Source organism: Tubulanus polymorphus, chromosome 10 (genome assembly GCF_964204645.1).
Source record: "Tubulanus polymorphus chromosome 10, tnTubPoly1.2, whole genome shotgun sequence".
NCBI lineage: Eukaryota > Metazoa > Nemertea > Palaeonemertea > Tubulaniformes > Tubulanidae > Tubulanus > Tubulanus polymorphus.
This window is the reverse complement of record NC_134034.1, coordinates 9,680,182-9,700,696: the sequence shown is the minus strand read 5'-3', so window position 1 is coordinate 9,700,696 and position 20,515 is coordinate 9,680,182. Positions and strand designations below refer to the sequence as shown.

The 20,515-nt window shown below is 41.1% G+C and overlaps 1 protein-coding gene across 1 annotated transcript; it reads left to right on the top strand.

Annotated features, from left to right (window-relative positions):
• Positions 1-1,046: 1,046 nt before the first annotated feature.
• Positions 1,047-19,603, top strand: LOC141911831 (unconventional myosin-Id-like). Its single transcript, XM_074802892.1, has 20 exons — positions 1,047-1,224; positions 1,732-1,940; positions 3,246-3,339; positions 3,811-3,976; positions 4,663-4,716; positions 4,818-5,033; positions 5,709-5,912; positions 6,402-6,544; positions 7,241-7,355; positions 7,936-8,046; positions 8,167-8,226; positions 8,875-9,020; positions 9,852-9,984; positions 11,008-11,174; positions 12,529-12,733; positions 13,442-13,563; positions 14,249-14,495; positions 14,979-15,194; positions 16,407-16,555; positions 17,147-19,603. Exons 1-20 carry the CDS (start codon positions 1,124-1,126, stop codon positions 17,340-17,342), a joined length of 3,054 nt encoding a protein of 1,017 aa, XP_074658993.1. The 5' UTR covers positions 1,047-1,123; the 3' UTR covers positions 17,343-19,603.
• The last annotated feature ends 912 nt before the right edge of the window (positions 19,604-20,515 follow it).

Sequence of the window (20,515 nt, the reverse complement as noted above, 5' to 3'; positions counted from 1 at the left end):
AGTCGACTATAATCGAACTAAATGAAACCGAATGTCAGTTAGTCGGAACTATGGTCATTTCACATATTTTATTTGCAAATATTTGGAAAAATGTATGTCCACTTTTGTACTGTTTTTCCTGTGTTTTGATGTTAATATTTTATTGCATGTCATTTCCTATGTAACTTGTATATTATATGGAGCAATAAAATTAAAGTTCAAGTTCAAGGTCCGGAAATGGTCGACCACGCAATTGAGCACGGTCGCTATAGTTCGGGCCCATGTCCAAGGTGGTTGAAACTGTGGAATACGTTACGACCGAACTATAGTGTGTTCGGTTATTAGTTCTTCCGACCATTAGTGACTAGCTACGAAAACCAAAGTTGATCCCGGCAGCTTTGAAGCCAAAGCCACACTGAATAACTTCCGCATATACTCACAGCCCGCCGCATGGTGAGATTATTACTATGGGCCAATTATCATAAAGAAAAGTTGATCGGGCGCTCGATGCCCGTCTACTCGACAGGATAACTCTAGGAAAACACTACATTTGAATTAAGCCCTGTTTATCATCAAAATGTCAAATGTCCGACCAACTTCATCTAACAGAGCGGCATTGCGGCACTTTTCAGCATCACCCATTAATGTAGTGTTAGTGTTTACAGGAAATCTCAAAATAGTTCTTAAATAATTATCTTTCAGTTTTTCAAAATGTTTAGTCATATTCGGCGATGTTAATTTCAAAAATGGGATTTGAACATTCGCACAGAGTACCGGCTAAGCAACTTTTTATTATTTTTTACATTTACCTATTGTTTTTCTCTTTAAACCCTAATCTTTAACCTAAGTCTCCCTCTAATCCTAACCTAACTCTGACCCTTTGGGCTCTTAAAACATAACCTTGACGATCTGGATTCTCAACCTAGAACGACTATAGTAAAAGATTTTATTAGACTGGTTTCCGGTCTCTACCTAGTCTATGATTTTATTGGCTACAGCTGGCAAGCGAGGATGTTGTAGGAAGTATGAGGTGGCAGCACCGTACGGTCAGTCGGCCGCCGATGACTCAATATCAGTAGCGTTCGGGATTTTTTTCCAATTAGAATTTTTCGCTAAGTTAACTAATTATTACTGTGAGCATGCAATGATGGCAGCCATACACGAAGGGCCGGAATTTGGTGTCGGTGATTTTTGTTTATTGGACGATCTTTCATTGAATTCGTTTACATCGAATCTAAATGTCAGGCGAGTAGTTTAAAAGCAAGGAATCAATCAAAAAATTGATTTTTCAAATAGGCCAAGGGTCAACATAGACTAACCTTATATATGTGTCAAAAATTAAAGATATTCATCTATTAATCATTGTCAAGAGGCTTTACAGACAGATTCAAGTAAACATATGTGTACAATTTATCATTTGTAGGCCTACCTATTCTTTCTTGAATCGCACCGGGACGTAAATTTAGTTTTGAAAATTTTTGAGGTCAATGCCAAGTTTTTAACTCAGAATAAACTAGTTTTCTGCACTGGTAAACAAGTTTTCAGCAGTGATAAATTCTTGTCTTACTGCAAACTAGCGACACCTGGAGAATCCTCACTTGCCACAAGTGCAATCCTCTATTGTTGTGGTAATGAATTGATGTCCTACTGCACCCTAGCGACACCTGGTGTATCCTCACATCATTCGCGTCATTAACCTCGAAGTTTAAGCATAAGTTGAATTAATTGAATTTTCCTTCTGTTTTCGCGCAGGTTCAAACACGGTAAGATTTACACGTATATCGGTGAGGTAGTCGTATCCGTGAACCCGTATCGCGCTGTCGATCAGTACAGCGTCGACGTCATCGATGACTACCGCGGACGAGAGATCTACGAACGACCGCCGCATATATTCGCGATCGCCGACGCGGCTTATAAAACTATGAAACGTCAGTCGCGAGACACCTGCATCGTCATATCGGGTACGTGTGTGCGTGTACGTGCGTCAGGCACGGATCCAGACTATCGCACATGCAGCACGTGCGGTAGTCGCAGTTTTCAACTGCCCTCGAAAAATTTATGTTTCGGGAAAAAAGTAAAGGGCACACAATTTGTGCGCCATAGAAAATAATTGCCTTTCTGTGCTAGGCCTAAAGCAAAATGTGAATGAAATAAATTTCCCAAAATCATGAAAGGCAATCTAAGGCATTTTTCTTTTAGCCTATACTCAATAGGGCACTATTCTAAAAGAGACAATATTGTTGCTCTATAAATTTAATCGAAAAAGGGCAAATTTCACCAAAAATCTATAAAAGGCACAAGCAAATTGAATGTGAAGGCAAATTTAGTGGCATGATACCAATAAATGGCACTCAAACTCAAACTCACTCGCTGGGCATTAATTGGCCCTTTTCAAAGTTGGTGCCCTTTTTTCACTGTGCTGTAGTCACTGTATGGCCCTGGATGTGTGTGTGTATCGCGTTTGCAATAAATTTTATAAAACACCATAAATCCGTGTTGTAACGATAAATGAAAGAAATATATAATAAATTGGGGGCCGGTTGCATAGTCATGGCTTAGACCAGTCTAAGACCATCTTAGTTCTATAGCCAATCTAACAACTTAAGACCACTTTTGGACTTAGGTCACGACTTTGCAACTGGCCCCAGGGTACCTATGGTTCCTTAATTCCTTGAAACCTCCTTTTAAGCTGAAAATGCTTTTAAAGGTTCTTGAAACTCCTTTAATTTTGAGAAATAGGCAATTAAAGATATTTTAGTTGTAATAGTTTATAGATTACTCCTAAATCGGTACAGTTGGGACCAGGATTTGCTTCACCTGATAAAAAGCTTATCTTTTAAAGCTTTGCGAATTAGTAACCAAGTTTAGGTAGTGTTTAGGATAAAAGTTTGCTTGCGAACCACTGAATTAATAGTTTACTGAGGTAAACTGTACTGATTTAGGGGGAGTGTACAGTAATTAGGATATGAAAGTGATGCAGACGCTTCATCGAAATTTAAAGTTTTCTCCTTGAAAATCCCTTACATCCAGTAATGACTGATCCAGGAAACCCCACACTATGAATAGAAAATATTCCCGAACATTTCTACTAGAGATACAGGATGATTTCAGGGCTTGAATAGGCTTTCAAAGTTATGTCGTCGAAAAATCCTCAAACTGGGTACCAGCTCTTAGATTGGTTATCTCTAGGAATCAATTCTTAACCTGCGTTTGGTTTCATAGACCGGATGTCAAAGATCTAATCGGATTTTTATTTTGATTTCAAGGTGAAAGTGGAGCTGGAAAAACGGAAGCGTCGAAAATAATCATGAGATACATCGCTGCTATAACAAACGTCAGTCAACAGAAAGAAGTAGAAAGGTAATTTATTTGTAGCTCGGCCTACCCTGTAAAATAGGTTGCGTTTAAACGAGAAAGTTTCAAATTAGCCTTTCTAGTAATTAAGTAAATTATTGTGAAGCCATGTTTTCGGAGTGAAACTCAGATCGCGTTTGAAAGTCGTCAATCTTTGGTCGCAGTTTGTATCGATGTGAATATTCTTCAGACCGAGTTCATCGTAGATGATTAAGATCAGTCGCGTTTTAACACGAGAAAGTTACGCGTTATCATCGGTTCGGTTGTCAATTCAAAATCGATCATCGCATTAATAAGTCATGTTTTGTTTTTCATGCGCTTCGTGTATCCCAATAGAAGTCACTCCAAGAATTTAAATCTCGGCTTCGTCAAAAAACGTCCGTCGCCGAAACTCGGTGTCCAGTTTTAAAAACTGGCTCCGGAAAAAAAAGAAAATTGCGTTAGAAATCTGTGAATTCGTGCGATTCTATTTTGCAGGGTGAAGAACGTGTTGATTCAGTCGAACTGCATTCTGGAGGCGTTCGGGAACGCGAAAACGAATCGCAACGATAACTCGAGTCGCTTCGGCAAATACATGGACATCAACTTCGATTTCAAAGGCGACCCGATCGGCGGACATATCAATAATTATCTACTCGAAAAGGTTGGTCGTCGCTATTTCGGAAATTTGTTCTCGTCGAAATAGATATTGTGGCTATAGGGTATACGTAAACATGGTAGGGGGTTCCGAGGGTTCTGGAATACCGTTGGGCTTTATCTGTGCTTTCCCTTGGAGATGCCCCTACACCCTCTGAATTAATATCAGTTCATTTTCAATGAGTTGAATCATTACTCAGAACCTGACTCCACCGGTACTTAAGAGTTAATTGCTCTGAATTAATATCAGTTCATTTTCGATGAGTTGACTTAGGAACTGATTCCTGATTATCTCGTGTTGTGTTAAGCAATAATCGGCAAACTATGGCATCACGTGCAAGATCAGCTATCTCTCTAAACGACAGCTAGGTGATGTAAATTCAGGAAGTTATTACTCCATTATTGTTTTGCGGTTGCGTAAATGTAATTATTCGAATTTCATTGCGTGTTGAAATTATGTGGAAATTTAACTGGACAAATTTAGCACGAAAACAAATAAGTTCCAAGGATTTTTTTTTGTTTCGAAAAAGAGTTGTTTGCGTCAGGCATGTTTTTTTTGTTTGTTTGAATATCATTATAAGGGTTTCTGCTGCTTTCGCATCAATATGAAGCAATAATTGAGCGATATTCAGAATGTTTTTATTGTTCGAATGTTATTCAGAAATGATTTCGTAAATACCTATTTTTCCACAGTCACGGGTCGTCCACCAACAAGAAGGAGAAAGAAATTTTCACGCATTTTACCAGGTACTTATTTTCGTCATTTTCGCGATTTCTTCGAAATGGCGCGGGAAAAAAAAGACTAACGCAAAAGAACGGCGGAAATATTTTCGAATTTTTCGTTGCAGTTGCTAACCGGCGCCACCGATAAGAAACTTTTGGAGCTACGACTCGCGCGTGACACCGGCGTCTATTTATTCCTCGGACAAGGCGGCGATCAGACGGTGCCATCTATCAACGATCGCGGAGACTATCGCGGTGTTCTGGAAGCGATGAAAGCGATCGGCTTCCCGTTCAAACACGCGGAAACTTTGTGGAAAGTCGTCGCGTCGGTTTTACATCTGGTAAGAGATGCGCGTTTTGCAATCCTGTGTGATCCTTTATAACGGGGTCCCTGCGATTCCTTGATGTCTTTATAACTCCTAAACAGAAATTGCTTTTAAAGGTGCTCCTTCAATTTGAACATAATGCCCAAAACACCTTTAGAACTACTTCAATTTTGGGAAATAGGCTATTAAAAAAAGTTGGAAGAGATATTCAAGTGGTCTTATCTGGGGTGGTCTGCAAAATACTCTCTAAATCAAAATCATTTCTAGTTTATTTCCGATAAAACTATTGCGGAACCTTGATTCTCCTGATCAGCCGGGTCATTTTTTAAACTGCGTTGAAATTTGTAATCAGTTCATTTCCGCCAGGTCTAATGGATTCAGTTATTGTTAGCTTGATCATAATTTTAAGAAAAAAGTAACATACACGGTAGATAAGCTGCCAGCTGGGTCAACTTCAAGTTAAGCCGAAATGAGAATCTGGTATGAATTTTTTCTAGCCTAGTCATTATTTTACTGTATCGATAATATATAACGGGAATCCCACAACGATAACGATAAGATTAAGTCTGAAAATGTTTCCTTGAGCTGGTAGTTTATGAAACGTTTCGATTATATACTAATAGTCATCTTCAGGAATACTGAGTTACAAGTTAGCGATGAATCAAGCGATTATTGATTACGTTGTTTCAGGGAAACCTGCAGTTCGACGAAGAAGGCGACCACGCTAGTATTCCGGATAAAGATATTCTCGCTAATATCGCCACGTTGTTATCGGTCGACGAGGCGGAGTTGGAGAAAGCGTTGTGCTATCGGGTCGTCGCGGCCCGCGGTGAAATCATGGAAAAACAACACACGGTCATCGATGCTTATTACGCCAGGGACGCTTTCGCAAAGGTACGACGACGACTTTTCGCGACCTATCTACGCGATCAGATCATCAGAGGAATCAGAGTTTATGATTCATAGCTACGCTTTTAGGTGAAACTAAAAGTGGAAACGGCATTCGAAGGCATCAAAAGGTGTCTCTGGGTGTGCTCAATTTCAGCATTGGCTGATAACATCAGTCGCAGTCAAAGGTAGCTTGGTGGGGTCTTTTCCCCTATGAATCTCTTGAGATGCCCCTAAAAATGTTAATAAAAAGCTTTCTCTTGATCCAAAATTTTGTTAAGGATGCCTTGAAATGGCCTCAGACGAGACTAAAATTTTAAAAATTGCTGGGGGAAGATCCCGGACTGCTTGACTCGGCTTCATGGCTTTGGCTTATAGGTGCCCCTAATGATGTGATAAGGTATCCTAAAATATTTTTGTCCCTCCCCCCTCTAAACATAACCCTCGACACACCTGATCGGAAATTTTTACGCTATTCTAATTTTTTCGAATTAGGCCGTCTATGAGAGGATGTTCTCGTGGATCGTCGGGCGAATCAATCACGCAATCGAAATGAAAGCAGATGTCATCCGTCACGGGAAGAATACCGTCATAGGAGTTCTCGATATTTACGGATTCGAAATATTCGACAATAACAGGTAATATCGGTAATTATGTCTTAACCCTTTCAGTGCATCTACACCGCAGTGCGGTGTATGAATCAGTGATTGATTTTGCTGTAATTAGTAATTAGTTTTTATCTCTATTGAAAGATGGCAGCACCTGTCAAACACAGTGAAATATTAGTAACTCATGATATACCACGCCACGGTGCAGACGTACTATAGTGGTATTCCCCTTATTCAACGCACTAGGGTGGAATTTTTCAAAATTTTCAAATTATCTCCAGTACTATATGGTATTGATTAGTCAGCACTGAAAGGGTTAATGGAGTTTAATTGATTTATATTTCAATGTTTCGATCTTCCTTATTGTCATCTTCTTCCGGTTAAAGCGGAAACGACGTAAACATATCGACGTTACAGCATCAAGAAAAATAGGTCATGAACTTCGTCACTGGATGGCTATAGGCTAGTTCGCTAATTTCCTCACAGAGGGAGATATCTTCCGAAACGGCTGATGATATTTCATTTTGTTACGATTTTATCTAAATCTAATGTCTCCTTGCTATAATTCACGTTTTAAACTACATGTATGCTAAAACCTTCCCGGGGTTATTTAGGACCAAATGATTGCGTCATCAACATGAAACCCCCCATCCAATAACCGTGATGTGTCCTCCGAAAACCTCCGACCAATTTATACAGTTTTCTAGATTCTTTCTTTTGCATCAGTTTTGAACAGTTCTGTATAAACTACTGCAACGAGAAACTACAACAGTTGTTCATCGAATTGGTTTTAAAACAAGAACAGGACGAATATAATCGCGAGGGGATACAGTGGCAACACGTGAGTATCGATCATTCATCCTCGTTCCACTCATTCCCCTCGTTCCCCTCATTCCTCTTGTTCCCCTCATTCCTCTTGTTCCCCTCGTTCCACTCATTCCTTTCGTCCCCCTCGCTCCACTCATTCCCCTCGTTCCCCTCATTGCCAAACTTATCAACAAATTTTCCTTATAATTAAGAAAACGTAAGATGGTCTACATAATCCAATATGGCTGTCAAGGTGGCCAGCTTGAATTTTGCGTGTTGCCCCTACCAGCTCTAATTATGGGTATGAATATGTAATTTGATATCCAAGATGGCTGCCATGGTGTCCATTTTGTATTGACCATCTTGCTCTGTGTCTTGTACGAAAAATGTAATTTGATATCTGATATGCCTGCCACGGGGGCCTTGAATTTCCCATCTTGTTCCGTAAAGAACAAATAAGAATTTTCCTTGAAATTTAGTCATTTTCTGATGCCGTGACCAATGGTAGCCAAAGATAGTAGCCATCGGTAGCCTAATGTGAGTCGCTGACAGGTATGGTGTTGTCATGGCGGCCACATTTTATGAAATCCCTCTAAGATGTAGAAAATTTGCAGGTCGACTATTTCAACAATAAAGTCATATGTGACCTGGTCGAACAGCCTCATAAAGGAATCCTCGCCATTTTGGACGAAGCGTGCTTGAACGTTGGCAAAGTTACCGACGAGGTAAGCGGGCTAAGGTTTAGAATACGATGGAATAATCTTCGCGTGATTTTGATGAGAATGTACGCAAAAACGTAAGATATTATTATTATTATTATTATTATTATTATTATTCTCAAACAGATGTTTCTCGATGTGATGAATCAGAAATTAGGGAAGCATGAACATTTTACCAGTCGAGCGGTGAGTATCGCCTCAAACAATGAAACGCGGCTCTTCGAGCGGTTTCAAGGACATCTAGGTCCGAGTTCGATAAGAACACAAAGTTTGGATATAGTCGCTACTACAGTGGAACCTCACAGGACCAGAAAATATGTTCGTTATTACCGATAGTTCATTTTATCCAGTATGAAATAAATAAGATTTTCTTACTCAGGACGAAATTTTATATTTGCTCTGATGAATGAATCGTTGTATCCGAGTTCGTTGTAACGAGGTTCCTCTGTAGTATTTATTTCTACCGCCAAGGGCTGATCTAGGATTCTAGGATAAGGGCGGATTTTGAAGCGCAAACATTCTTGGCAGTTATCTTTTTAGAATTTTCATCGCAAAATAAATTGCAGACGTATTGCGAGGCACATTCGAATTTTGAATGAGATGGACCTGTCCATAATTGGTTTTTCCTGCTTAATGGGTGTCTCTCTTATGTATCTTATGTCAGTTCGATGTTACTAAATTGGATTATACGATGTATTTAAAAAAAAATGTACCAGTCATTCAGTCTACCGCCCTCAATCCACCATCGCATCTATTAGACCCTGATGGTTATCGTAAGACTTCGCCGCGTGGTCAGGATAATCCTACGGATCGATCGTCGGTTTTATTTTACAGTTGAATCCGACGGAGAAAACGCTGAAATACGCCGAACAGTTTTGCGTGCAGCACTACGCCGGCCGAGTGACCTACGACGTTCTGGGATTTATCGATAAGAATAAAGACTTGTTGTATCAAGATTTCAAACGACTTCTCTACAACAGGTAAAAACATGCGACGTTATCCGACTACTCTTATTTAATGTAATGTAATTTATTTCATCATCAATTATAATTACAAATAAAATGTATAACAAATAAGTCGATTGATGATGAGGGACCTGAACAGAGCCTTAAAAGGCTGTACAATCACTAGGACGTTCAGGCCCCCTAGAGAAAAAAAGAAGATTAATGGTGATGATAATAATAGTAATGCTAATAATAATGATAATAATAATGATAATAATAATAATAATAATAATAATAATAATAATGATAATTATAATAATTATAATGACAATAATAGTAATTATTATTATTATCATGATAATTACAACCGTAATTATAATTATAATTTACTGTAAAAAAAGCCTCTTATTGCCATTTGAGCAGATTGAAGATAGATGAAGCTATTTAGTAGCTCCTCCTATGAGATCATCGAATTCTCTAGTGATTTGTTCAAGATGACGAATCTAGAGCAGGCGTGTTGGAAGCAATATTTGATTGCCGCGGTGGCCAATTGTTGATTCTTAGACAGGTTCTTATATTGCCGTGGCGAATTTACTTCAATTTCGTCAAAAACATAGTATAGAAAGAAAAAAAACGACATTCGGTTAATTATTGCCACGGCTTTCGTCGCTGCAGTCGCTACGGTTCCAACGCCGCTGCAGAGTCCAGAGAAGGTGGCTGCTTCCATGAATCTCGCTATGATGCCATCATTGATATATGGATCTTTTCTAAAAAGAATAGAATTCCCTATGACATCGTCACTGACCTCGAATTGCCTTACTGATGTCTGATCTCATGTGTTGCGTTTTATTTTCGTTTCGTTTACAGCGAGGATGAATTGCTGAGAATGATGTGGCCAGAGGGCGCCACTTGCGTGTCGCAGGTCACCAAACGTCCGCTGACGGCCGGAACGAACTTTAAAAACTCGATCATAGCCCTCGTTGATAATTTGGCGTCGAAGGTTAGTTGATTCCCGGCTTTTAATTCCACCAGATGGTGCGTGCAACAGTAGGACATAGTCATAGTTTCAATTGATTTAGCCCTCTACATCCGCAAAATTGGGAAACATTTTATTCAGGTCTGAGAAGAACTTCGACGTCAATATTTGAACTATCACTCTTTGAATAGCATTTCATGTCTTGCTGCACACAAGTTACACCTGGTGGATCCTCACTCGCAAACAAGTAGAATCCTCTATTTCCACAGTAGTTGATGTCCTACTGCACACTAGCAACACCTGGTGGAAGCACCTCACTTGCAACAAGTGGAATCCTCTATTTCTACAGTAGTTGATGTCCTACTGCACACTAGCAACACCTGGTGGAAGCACCTCACTCGCAACAAGTGGAATCCTCTATTTCTACAGTAGTTGATGTCCTACTGCACACTAGCAACACCTGGTGGAAGCACCTCACTCGCAACAAGTGGAATCCTCTATTTCTACAGTAGTTGATGTCCTACTGCACACTAGCAACACCTGGTGGAAGCACCTCACTCGCAACAAGTGGAATCCTCTATTTCCACAGTAGTTGATGTCCTACTGCACACTAGCAACACCTGGTGGAAGCACCTCACTCGCAACAAGCGGAATCCTCCATTTCCGCAGTAGTTGATGTCCTACTGCACACTAGCAACACCTGGTGGAAGCACCTCACTTGCAACAAGCGAAATCCTCCATTTCCGCAGTAGTTGATGTCCTACTGCACACTAGCAACACCTGGTGGAAGCACCTCACTTGCAACAAGCGAAATCCTCCATTTCCGCAGTAGTTGATGTCCTGCTGCACACTAGCAACACCTGGTGGAAGCACCTCACTTGCAACAAGCGAAATCCTCCATTTCCGCAGTAGTTGATGTCCTACTGCACACTAGCGACACCTGGTGGAAGCACCTCACTTGCAACAAGCGAAATCCTCTATTGCCTTCTTCATTTTCGAATTCATTCATCGTCTGCTGCTGAATGTAGTGTTTATTTTCGCCGCTAGGTGCCGTACTACGTGCGCTGTATTAAACCGAATGACGAGAAATCGGCGCACGCGTTCAACGAGCAGCGCGTTCAACACCAAGTGATGTATCTCGGATTGTTGGAGAACGTTCGCGTACGACGAGCCGGCTTCGCTTACCGCATGCCTTACAGAAACTTCTTACTGAGGTAGGTACATTTCTCTACTTATCTATAAAGCCGCGACTGAATCACAACTGAAACAAGATTCATCTTTAAAAATTGTGTATAAAATGATGATATTCCACAGTCGTGAGTTTGAGCTAACTCTGAGTTTAAATTAGTTCATTTTCAATGAGTTAACTCAAGAGTTAAATCTTAACTCAGAACTGTGGAACTGGACCCTGGGGCCAGTTGCTCAAAAACTGGTTAGAGTTAAGCAGTGGATAGTTGACATAGTGACAATTAAAATTCAATTGTTACTATGGTATTTATTCGCTGGTTATCTTTAACCAACTTTTGAGCAACTGGTCCAGTTCCACAGTTCTGAGTTGAGATTTGACTCTGAGTTTGAAAATGAACTAATTTTAACTCAGAGTTAACTCTAACTCACGACTGTGGAACTGGGTCCAGAATGTTAAATCAAGGAGACCATACGTATTAAATCATGCTAACCTGGACCCAGTTCCACAGTTGTGAGTTAAGATTTGACTCGGGAGTAAACTCATCGAAAATGAACAAAAATTTTAACTCAGAGATAATTCCAACACCGATAACTGTGGAACTGGATCCTAAACTTCACTCGCAATTATTTGACTCGGGAGTAAACTCATTGAAAATGAACTAATTATAACTCTAGAGATAATTCCAATACCAATAACTGTGGAACTGGATCCTAAACTTCACTCACAATTATTTGCCAGTGGTGCCTCATATACCAGTACCCTCAATATATTCTAAAATGCTTTAGTGTCATGCCCATTGATTCGTGTTAATCTATTCATTCATTTTCTAAATACACATGTAGTTGTTTATTTATGCTGTGGGCTAATATGCCGTTCTGAACATTATACTTGATGATGCTGGAGTGGCTCAGCGAAAAAATTGTTCGATGTTATTTTAGAAATTTTTAAACCTGCTACAAAACCAGATCCTAGATTATAAGGGTTCCCCTACGCTGAACCGTCTATTGTTATTTGATTAATCCACTCATAATTTCTGACTTTCGCGAACTCGGTTTGGAAAATCTTAACCCTTTCAGTGCTGACTAATCAAAACCCTATAGAGCTGGAGATAATTTGAAAATTTCAAAAAATTCCACGCTAGTGTGTTGAATAACAGGAATAGCACTATAGTGCGTCTACACCCTGGCGTGGTATATCGTTAGTTACTAGTATTTCACTATGTTTGACAGGTGCTGCCATCTTTCAATAGAGACAAATACATCAATACACCGCAGTGCGGTGAACTAGCAAAATCCATCACTGATTCATACACCGCACTGTGGTGTAGACGCACTGAAAGGGTTAACCTTCACCCGTTGTATTTCTTCTTTTTCACGCAGATACAAATGTATTTCGCAATACACGTGGCCGAATTACCGCGGTAACGACCGCGACGGAGTGGAGGCGCTGTTGTCGGAGCAAGGTTTCGCCGACGACGTTCAGTACGGGCGCTCCAAGATATTCATCCGATCTCCGCGGACAATTTTCACGTTGGAAGGAAAGCGGTCGGCCATGATTCCCGGAATCGTCATCTTCCTTCAAAAGGTTTGTAGAGTAACTACAGTCGATCGATCGTTGGCAGACGTTTCCTGAAAAGATGGCTGCCTCCGTGAATATCCAAATATCGGATTGCCGAGTAAACTTCATCTTCATCCGTATCTTTGCTTCATAAATCTCCCTATGACATCATCACTGATCTAAACAGATCGTAGAACAGATGGCTGCTATTATTATCAACCCCCTTATGATATCATCTGATCGAGTGAATTGATTTTAAAGACCATTCTGACATATGGTGTTCTCATCGTCCAAATCATCAAAGGCAGCCAGAAAATGTTTATAAGTGTCTTGTGTAACAATAACGAAACTCATTGTTGAAAGTAGTATATCCTGATCGGTTTCACCGAGAGGTCTTTCTTGCATGCGATGTAGTTTGTTTGCCAACCAGCACTGCAGACTTGTCGTGCATAACCAAAAAAGATAATTGGGGGATTTACAAACTTAGCGGTTCCGTCATGTAATCAGTTTTTGCCGACCGATATGGCTTTGGTCAGGGCTGCAAGACCTCTATGATGTATGAAATAAGCCTGATTATACCTTAAGTGACTCAGCAAAATTGATCATGCTGTGATATAGTATTTTCAAGGATGAATTTTTCTATATTTGTTATTCTGATGTGACTATTGATCGGTCGAATCTCTGCCAAAAGATCGCTGCTATAAGGTGTTGTGCGGTTGTTGTTGTTGTTTACAGATGGTGCGAGGGATGTTGGCGCGTATTCGAGCTCGTAAAATGGCTGCCGGTCATGTGATCATGAATCGCTTCCGTCGGTATAAACTACGACAGTATATCAATCAGCTTGTTCATCAATTCAAGTAAGTTTATTCCAACAAATAAGAATTCGCTCGTAAACATGGAGGGTTTAGTAATAATTAGATTTTATGACTAAGTCGCTATCAGATCAGATCGTCAGAGGCATCTGTTTCCATCTACTCGGTCACAGTTTGTATCGATGTGAATATTCTTCAGACCGAGTTCATCGTAGATGATTAAAATTATTTGCGGTTAACCCTTTCAGTGCGTCTACACCGCAGTGGGGTGTACGAATCAGTGATGGATTTTGCTAGCGGTGTATTGATTTAATTTGTAATTACTAATTATCTCTCTTGAAAGATGGCAGCACCAGTCAAACATAGTGAAATACTAGTAACTAACGATATACCCCGCCAGGGTGTAGACGCACTAGTGCTATTCCCGTTATTCATCACACAAGGGTGGAATTTTTCAGAATTTTCAAATTATCTTCAGCAATATAGGGTATTAATTAGCAAGCACTGAAAGGGTTAAACACGAGAACGTTAAGTGCAGTATGATCGGTCCGTTTGAAATTGATCGTAGCGCGAAGGAACCATGTTTCAGTTTCCAAGTGTGACTCCGATCTGAGAATATTGAGCGATGGCATTCGTGACCATCCTTTCTCTAGTGGCTCCTCTCTTTCTGATTGACCAACCGGATTGCGTATAATACCATCGCGAATGACTACAATACTTAACATTTCAGGAACGTGAAAAAAATGCGCGACTACGGCAAGCATCTACCGTGGCCCGATGCGCCGCTGGTGCTGGCGGGCTTCCAGCTGCAGCTGCGTACTATGCACGACCGCTGGCGAGCTCACATGGTGCTGTCGAAGATACCGCGCGACGAACGCCCGATGTTACAGTTGAAAGTACTCGCAGCAGACGCGCTGAACAACAAACGACGCGCGTGGGGTTTCAAACGCAAATGGGAAGGAAACTATTTGGCGAAGGTCGGTTTAACGAGGTCCGGACGACTCCTTGATTCCTTCAAACCTTTTTCAGAACTCATCCGTCATATACATGTATCTAGAACAGGATCTGAATTTTGTATTACAGCATCGTACAGCAGCGTCCCTAGGCCTCCTTGATTCCTTAAAAACACATTGATTTAAAGGTGCTTGAAACTCCTTTAATTTGAGCAAAATGCCCAAAACTCCTTTAAAACTCCTTCAATGTTGAGAAATAGGCGATTAGACATATTTGTCTATTTGTAGTTGTACAGTTAACTTTGCCTAAATCGGTACAGTTGGAACCAGGATTATTTTTGAAACTTTGGTTTAGGAAGTAGGATAAAATGTGTTTACAAAACCACCTAATTAATGGTTTAACCCTATAGTGCTGATTTAGGAGGAGTCTACAGTGATTGGCGTATGAAAACGATGCAGACGCTTCCTCGAAATTGAAAGAATAGTTTTTCGTTTATTCCTTGACAGGTTCACGATAATGACAACACGGCGTCGTTCGTGGCGGCGATTAACGATCTGAAGTTCAAGGACAAATTCAGTCGCGTTGTTTTCTCGTGCCGCGTGAAAAAGACAAATCGATTCAATAAATCGGCCGACCGGTGCCTCGTTGTGACCGATCGCTTCATCTATAAACTTGATTCGTCTAAGTTTAAATCGTTGAAAGGTGCTATTTCAATCAGCAGTGTAAGTAGAGCTTGTAGAGTGTAAGTAGGGTGGGTTCAGTTGCTCACAGGGTGGGTTCAGTAGCTCGCAGGGTGGGTTCAGTAGCTCGCAGGGTGGGTTCAGTTGCTCGCAGGGTGGGTTCAGTAGCTCGCAGGGTGGGTTCAGTAGCTCGCAGGGTGGGTTCAGTAGCTCGCAGGGTGGGTTCAGTAGCTCGCAGGGTGGGTTCAGTAGCTTGAGGGTGGGTTCAGTAGCTCGCAGGGTGGGTTCAGTAGCTCGCAGGGTGGGTTTAGTAGCTCAAACGTGGGTTCAGTAGCTCGCAGGGCGGGTTCAGTAGCTCGCAGGGCGGGTTCAGTAGCTCGCGGGGCGGGTTCAGTAGCTCGCGGGGCGGGTTCAGTAGCTCGCGGGGCGGGTTCAGTAGCTCGCGGAGCGAGTTCAGTAGCTCGCGGAGCGGGTTCAGTAGCTCGCGGAGCGGGTTCAGTAGCTCGCGTAGCGGGTTCAGTAGCTCGCGTAGCGGGTTCAGTAGCTCGCAGGGTGGGTTCAGTAGCTCGCAGGGTGGGTTCAGTAGCTCGCAGGGTGGGTTCAGTAGCTCGCGGAGCGGGTTCAGTAGCTCGCAGGGTGGGTTCAGTAGCTTGCGGAGCGGGTTCAGTAGCTCGCAGGGTGGGTTCAGTAGCTCGCAGGGTGGGTTCAGTAGCTCGCAGGGCGGGTTCAGTAGCTCGCGGAGCAGGTTCAGTAGCTCGCAGGGTGGGTTCAGTAGCTCGCGGAGTGGGTTCAGTAGCTCGCAGGGCGGGTTCAGTTGCTCGCAGGGCGGGTTCAGTAGCTCGCGGAGCGGGTTCAGTACCTCGCGGAGCGGGTTCAGTAGCTCGCAGGGTGGGTTCAGTAGCTCGCAGGGTGGGTTCAGTAGCTCGCAGGGTGGGTTCAGTAGCTCGCAGGGTGGGTTCAGTTGCTCGCAGGGTGGGTTCAGTAGCTTGCGGAGCGGGTTCAGTAGCTCGCAGGGTGGGTTCAGTAATTCTTAGGGCGGTTGTGAAACGGTGTTTTCATGTCTAAGAAACTCAGTGTAATTATCAAATCTTACTAAAAACCTACCAACCTTGAGGAATTTGGAGAATGTTATTGACCTGTTCACTTCCATTGTACGCTATTTATGGTTAATAACTGGGTTATACTTCGGTTACGTACTGGATGTGGTACTTGCTTGTCGACTTGATCGAGCGAAATTTGATTTTCTCTTCTCAGGTGACCGGATTAAGCGTTACGCCCGGTGAAGATCAGTTGGCCATTATTCACTTGTCAGGCGGCAATGATCTCGTCGTTTGTCTACTGAGTCGGAACAACGAAGATAGGATCGGCGAACTGGTCGGCACTTTATGTAAACTATCGCAAAAGTAAGTTTTTTTCACTTTACAGCTCCAAATTCCTATCCTACCCTATCTTAACCCATTGGCACTCAGAAATTTTGGCACTCAGAAATTTCACTACGAAGCGTCAATTGCTCCTCAGAAAATTTGATTTCTGTGCTGTATTTCGAGGACTCGGGCGTCTAGTTTATCATAAGCTATCGGCTTGAGGAGTAATAGGCAGGGCGGATACGGGGGGGCTTGAGGAGTTATAGGCAGGGCGGATAAGGGGGCTTGAGGAGTAATAGGCAGGGCGGATACGGGGGGGCTTGAGGAGTTATAGGCTGGGTGGATACGGGGGGCTTGAGAAGTAATAGGCAGGGCCGATACTGGGGGGCTTGAGGAGTAATAGGCAGGGCGGATACGGGGGGCTTGAGGAGTAATAGGCAGGGCGGATACGGGGGCTTGAGAAGTAATAGGCAGGGCGGATACGGGGGCTTGAGGAGTAATAGGCAGGGCGGATACGGGTGGCTTGAGGAGTAATAGGCAGGGTGGATATGGGCGCGGCTTGTGTGCTAATGGGTTAACTTTCAATGATCCCGCTGTCTCTTAAACTTCTTGTTTTGATCTTTATTTCAGATCGCAGAAGAAAAACCTGCGCGTCATCATCAGTCATCAGTTGCAGTGCATGCTCGGCGGTAAATCTCGAACGGTCGTTATTTTGATGGAGCCTCAACAGAACAACAGCAACAACGGCGGTGACAGCGGCAACAACGCGGTGTGCTTCAAGAAAAACGGAAAAAATCTCGCTCTAGTCTGGCCGTCAAACGCTTAGAAATGAAACGCGAATCTCTCGATTAGTATCGAGCTTTACCGGGTTCGATGGTTATAAATAGTGATGAGTTTCAAGGGAAACTAAGTGGTTGTAACTCTGCATGGATGGGAATAGTCTTCATGATTCGGTTCCACAGTTATGAGTTTGAGTTAACATCGAGTCGAAATTCGTTCGTTTTTTGACGAGTAGTAAAATCTGAACTCGTCTACCGTGGAACTGGGTCTGAGTTTGTTTAGTCAAGGCTGGTAAAAGGCTTCCGTTGTCGATCAAACGACTTAGGATTGGTTAATTTGATTAGTCATAGGATTTAAAACCGTCTGTTAACTTTACGATAGTCGACTGCAAGTTTCATAATTGTGGTAGTTTTTTCTTCGACGGGGTACCGCCAAAGCCACTGCGGCGAGTTAGGAATCGGTTATGATCCACCAGGATCGCTAGTGGCACCGGGTTACCGCATTTCAATTTCGTTCTGCATTTCAATTGAATTTGAATCAACTTTTCTGTATAATCACGGTGCGCCATCATGGCGAGGCTAGTACCCCATCGAATCGTAGACAAGCCACTTGTCTGTTCGAATAAAATGTCCTATTCAGTGACCGGTTTAATATAGTTTTTTCGAATTGCTGATGTTTTAATTTAATTTGGTGGTGGTCAGAGGCCATTTGAACAAATAATTTAACGTAAAATACCTCAGTTTTTGTCGAGTAAAATGAAAGAAAACCCTATGAATTAAAAAATTTCATTGATTCGATATTCGAAGCTTAGCTGCATTTCTATACGTATTTCTGTTGTGCTTAAGTTGATGTTTTATGGTCTGGTATCGCGGCCTGATTACGGGACAAAGGTGAATTTCCGATTTCGCCGTCGAAAAATGTCGCAGCTTAAGTCAGGATTTGAGTCAGAAGAAGTTAGGTGTGATTCAGACACGCTTTTTGTGTTGTGTCATATCAAAAATTCATGAATTTTTGTTCGAATTTATGTGGTGGCTGAAAGTTTTTAGGGTGCTAAAAAACAGCTTCTCGAGCGCTAAAACCATTTTACAGTACTGAAACAATTTTGATGATGACAAAACAAGTTTTAGTGTTCTAATACACTTTTTAGGGCATCAAAACAACTTCTGATGACATCGTAACAACTTCCAGGGCGAAAAAAATACTGAAGGTGCTGAGATAAGAAATGACGCCCGAAACAACTATTTAGGGCGTTAAAACAACTTGGACAGCATCAAAATATCTTTCATAGCACCAAAAGAACTTAACCTAACAGTTGTTTTCAAACTAATATAAGAAGTGGTACAAAAAAAAAACTGTTTCGGGCTCTAAAACAGCTTGGACGTCGTCATCATAGCTCTAGGGGCGCCGAAGCAGCTTTATCTAACAGTTGTTTTCAAACAAATGATTCTTTTTGCATGTGAAAATACTTTTCGGCTATCATGCGCAGTATTTAAAATGCTTTTGCATTTCGATAATCCAGATCATCATTAGTATCAATGTAACAGCTTATATGAATTAATGTTTTTTCGCAGTATTTCCAGTTGTGTAATTCAACGTATCTTTAGTTAAAATTGAAGCGAATCATGACTTCCTTTTTTAGAAGAGTGAAGGGATTTCTACTACTGCCGAACGTACTTTTACAAATTTCCATATCTCGTACTCCCTCCATATCGTGACAACACGCAATCCATATCTTTGACTTTACTAAGTCTTGTTTTTATTTTTTTGCAATTTTTCTCAACTTACTTGATTTACGATGTTTTCTATCTCCCTTGGCAAAGTTGAGACTGATAAAGTTCTACCCCGAGTCAGTGACAAATACTGAGTAAGAGTTTGTGAAATACAGTAGACTCTGTCTCTTACTGCGGTTAAGTTTAGACAGGTAAAATTCTACCCCGCGTTTGTGTCAAATACTGAGTAAGAGTTTGTCAAATACAGTAGACTCTGTCTCTTACTGCGGTAAAGATGAGACTGGTAAAATTCTACCCAGAGTTGGTGTCAAATACTGAGTAAGAGTTTGTGAAATACAGTAAACTGTCTCTTACTGCGATAAAGTTGATACCGCTAAAATTCTACCCAGATTCTATTGCAAATACTGAGTAAGAGTTTGAGAAATACAGTTGACAGTCGAGAATTGAAGAGTTTTGGGAAATAGTCAACTGAACCATGTCTTCAAATCATTTCATTGCTCCAATAACTGCTGATTTTTTTGGATAAAATCACTTTGCATTTAATCTTTGCTACTCACGTATTTAATTAGTCAATTAATAATGGCTTTGTATAATTAGTAAAATGTACTATTATTATCATTATTATTATTATTATTATGATTAATATTGTGATATATTAAAACCATATATACATATATATATATATATATATATTTAAAGATATGCATAATTATTTTAAATTATTGTTAATTGTAATCATGATAATTTAGTCCGTGTAGATCTGTGAAAGTTTGTTTTTTTTTTTCATTTGCTTAGAAATTTCAGTTTTTTCTGTCCATGAAACTAATGTTTGCCTTGTATAAAACTTAATTCGAACATTTTCGTGATAAAACGATTTAATAATCAATTTACTGGTCACAGCCATCAAACAGTATTTTTGCAGGGGGCATTTTTTTTCCTAAAGAATTCTTTCTTTATATAGAATTCTTATTATACGCAAATGGTCACAATATTTTTTGAAATAATTACATCATTCCTGTTGGACGATGAATAGTGCATTTATCTACAGTCAACTCCCGGTTATCCGCCCTCTTTTCATCTGCCATTCCCAAGTAAAGACTTTGTCCAAAATTAATTAATAATGCTCTCAGCTTCGGATTTTACGCCAAATTACATACCCGCCATCAGCCACACGATTATCCGACATCGAAATATTAAACGCGTTTAGTTTTAGTTTATTTCGCTCAGCAAAAAGACATTTGCTTAGAGCACTTGGAGCAAATTTAAGGCAAAAGTGCGCTTGCATTTATTAAGTAAAAGTAGTTACGAAGTACAAATTTACTTATTGGCAAAAATCAGTCCACGTGTATTACAACGATAATGTTGTTGGTAAATCACCTCCAGATGTTGTCCGCTAACTCGTCCAGAAGAAAATGAAAATTACGTAAATTACTAGTGGCGGATTGCCGGCAGTTGACTTTCTCTACTACTGTAGCTGGTGAAGGCCCAA

Excerpts from the sequence above, each read along its gene's own strand:
- LOC141911831 (XM_074802892.1), top strand. The coding sequence starts at position 1,124 with ATGATGGCAGCCATACACGAAGGGCCGGAATTTGGTGTCGGTGATTTT. Across the intron at positions 8,227-8,874 it reads AACATTTTACCAGTCGAGCG|TTGAATCCGACGGAGAAAAC; the intron begins GTGAGTATCGCC and ends TTTATTTTACAG. Across the intron at positions 13,564-14,248 it reads CAGCTTGTTCATCAATTCAA|GAACGTGAAAAAAATGCGCG; the intron begins GTAAGTTTATTC and ends TTAACATTTCAG.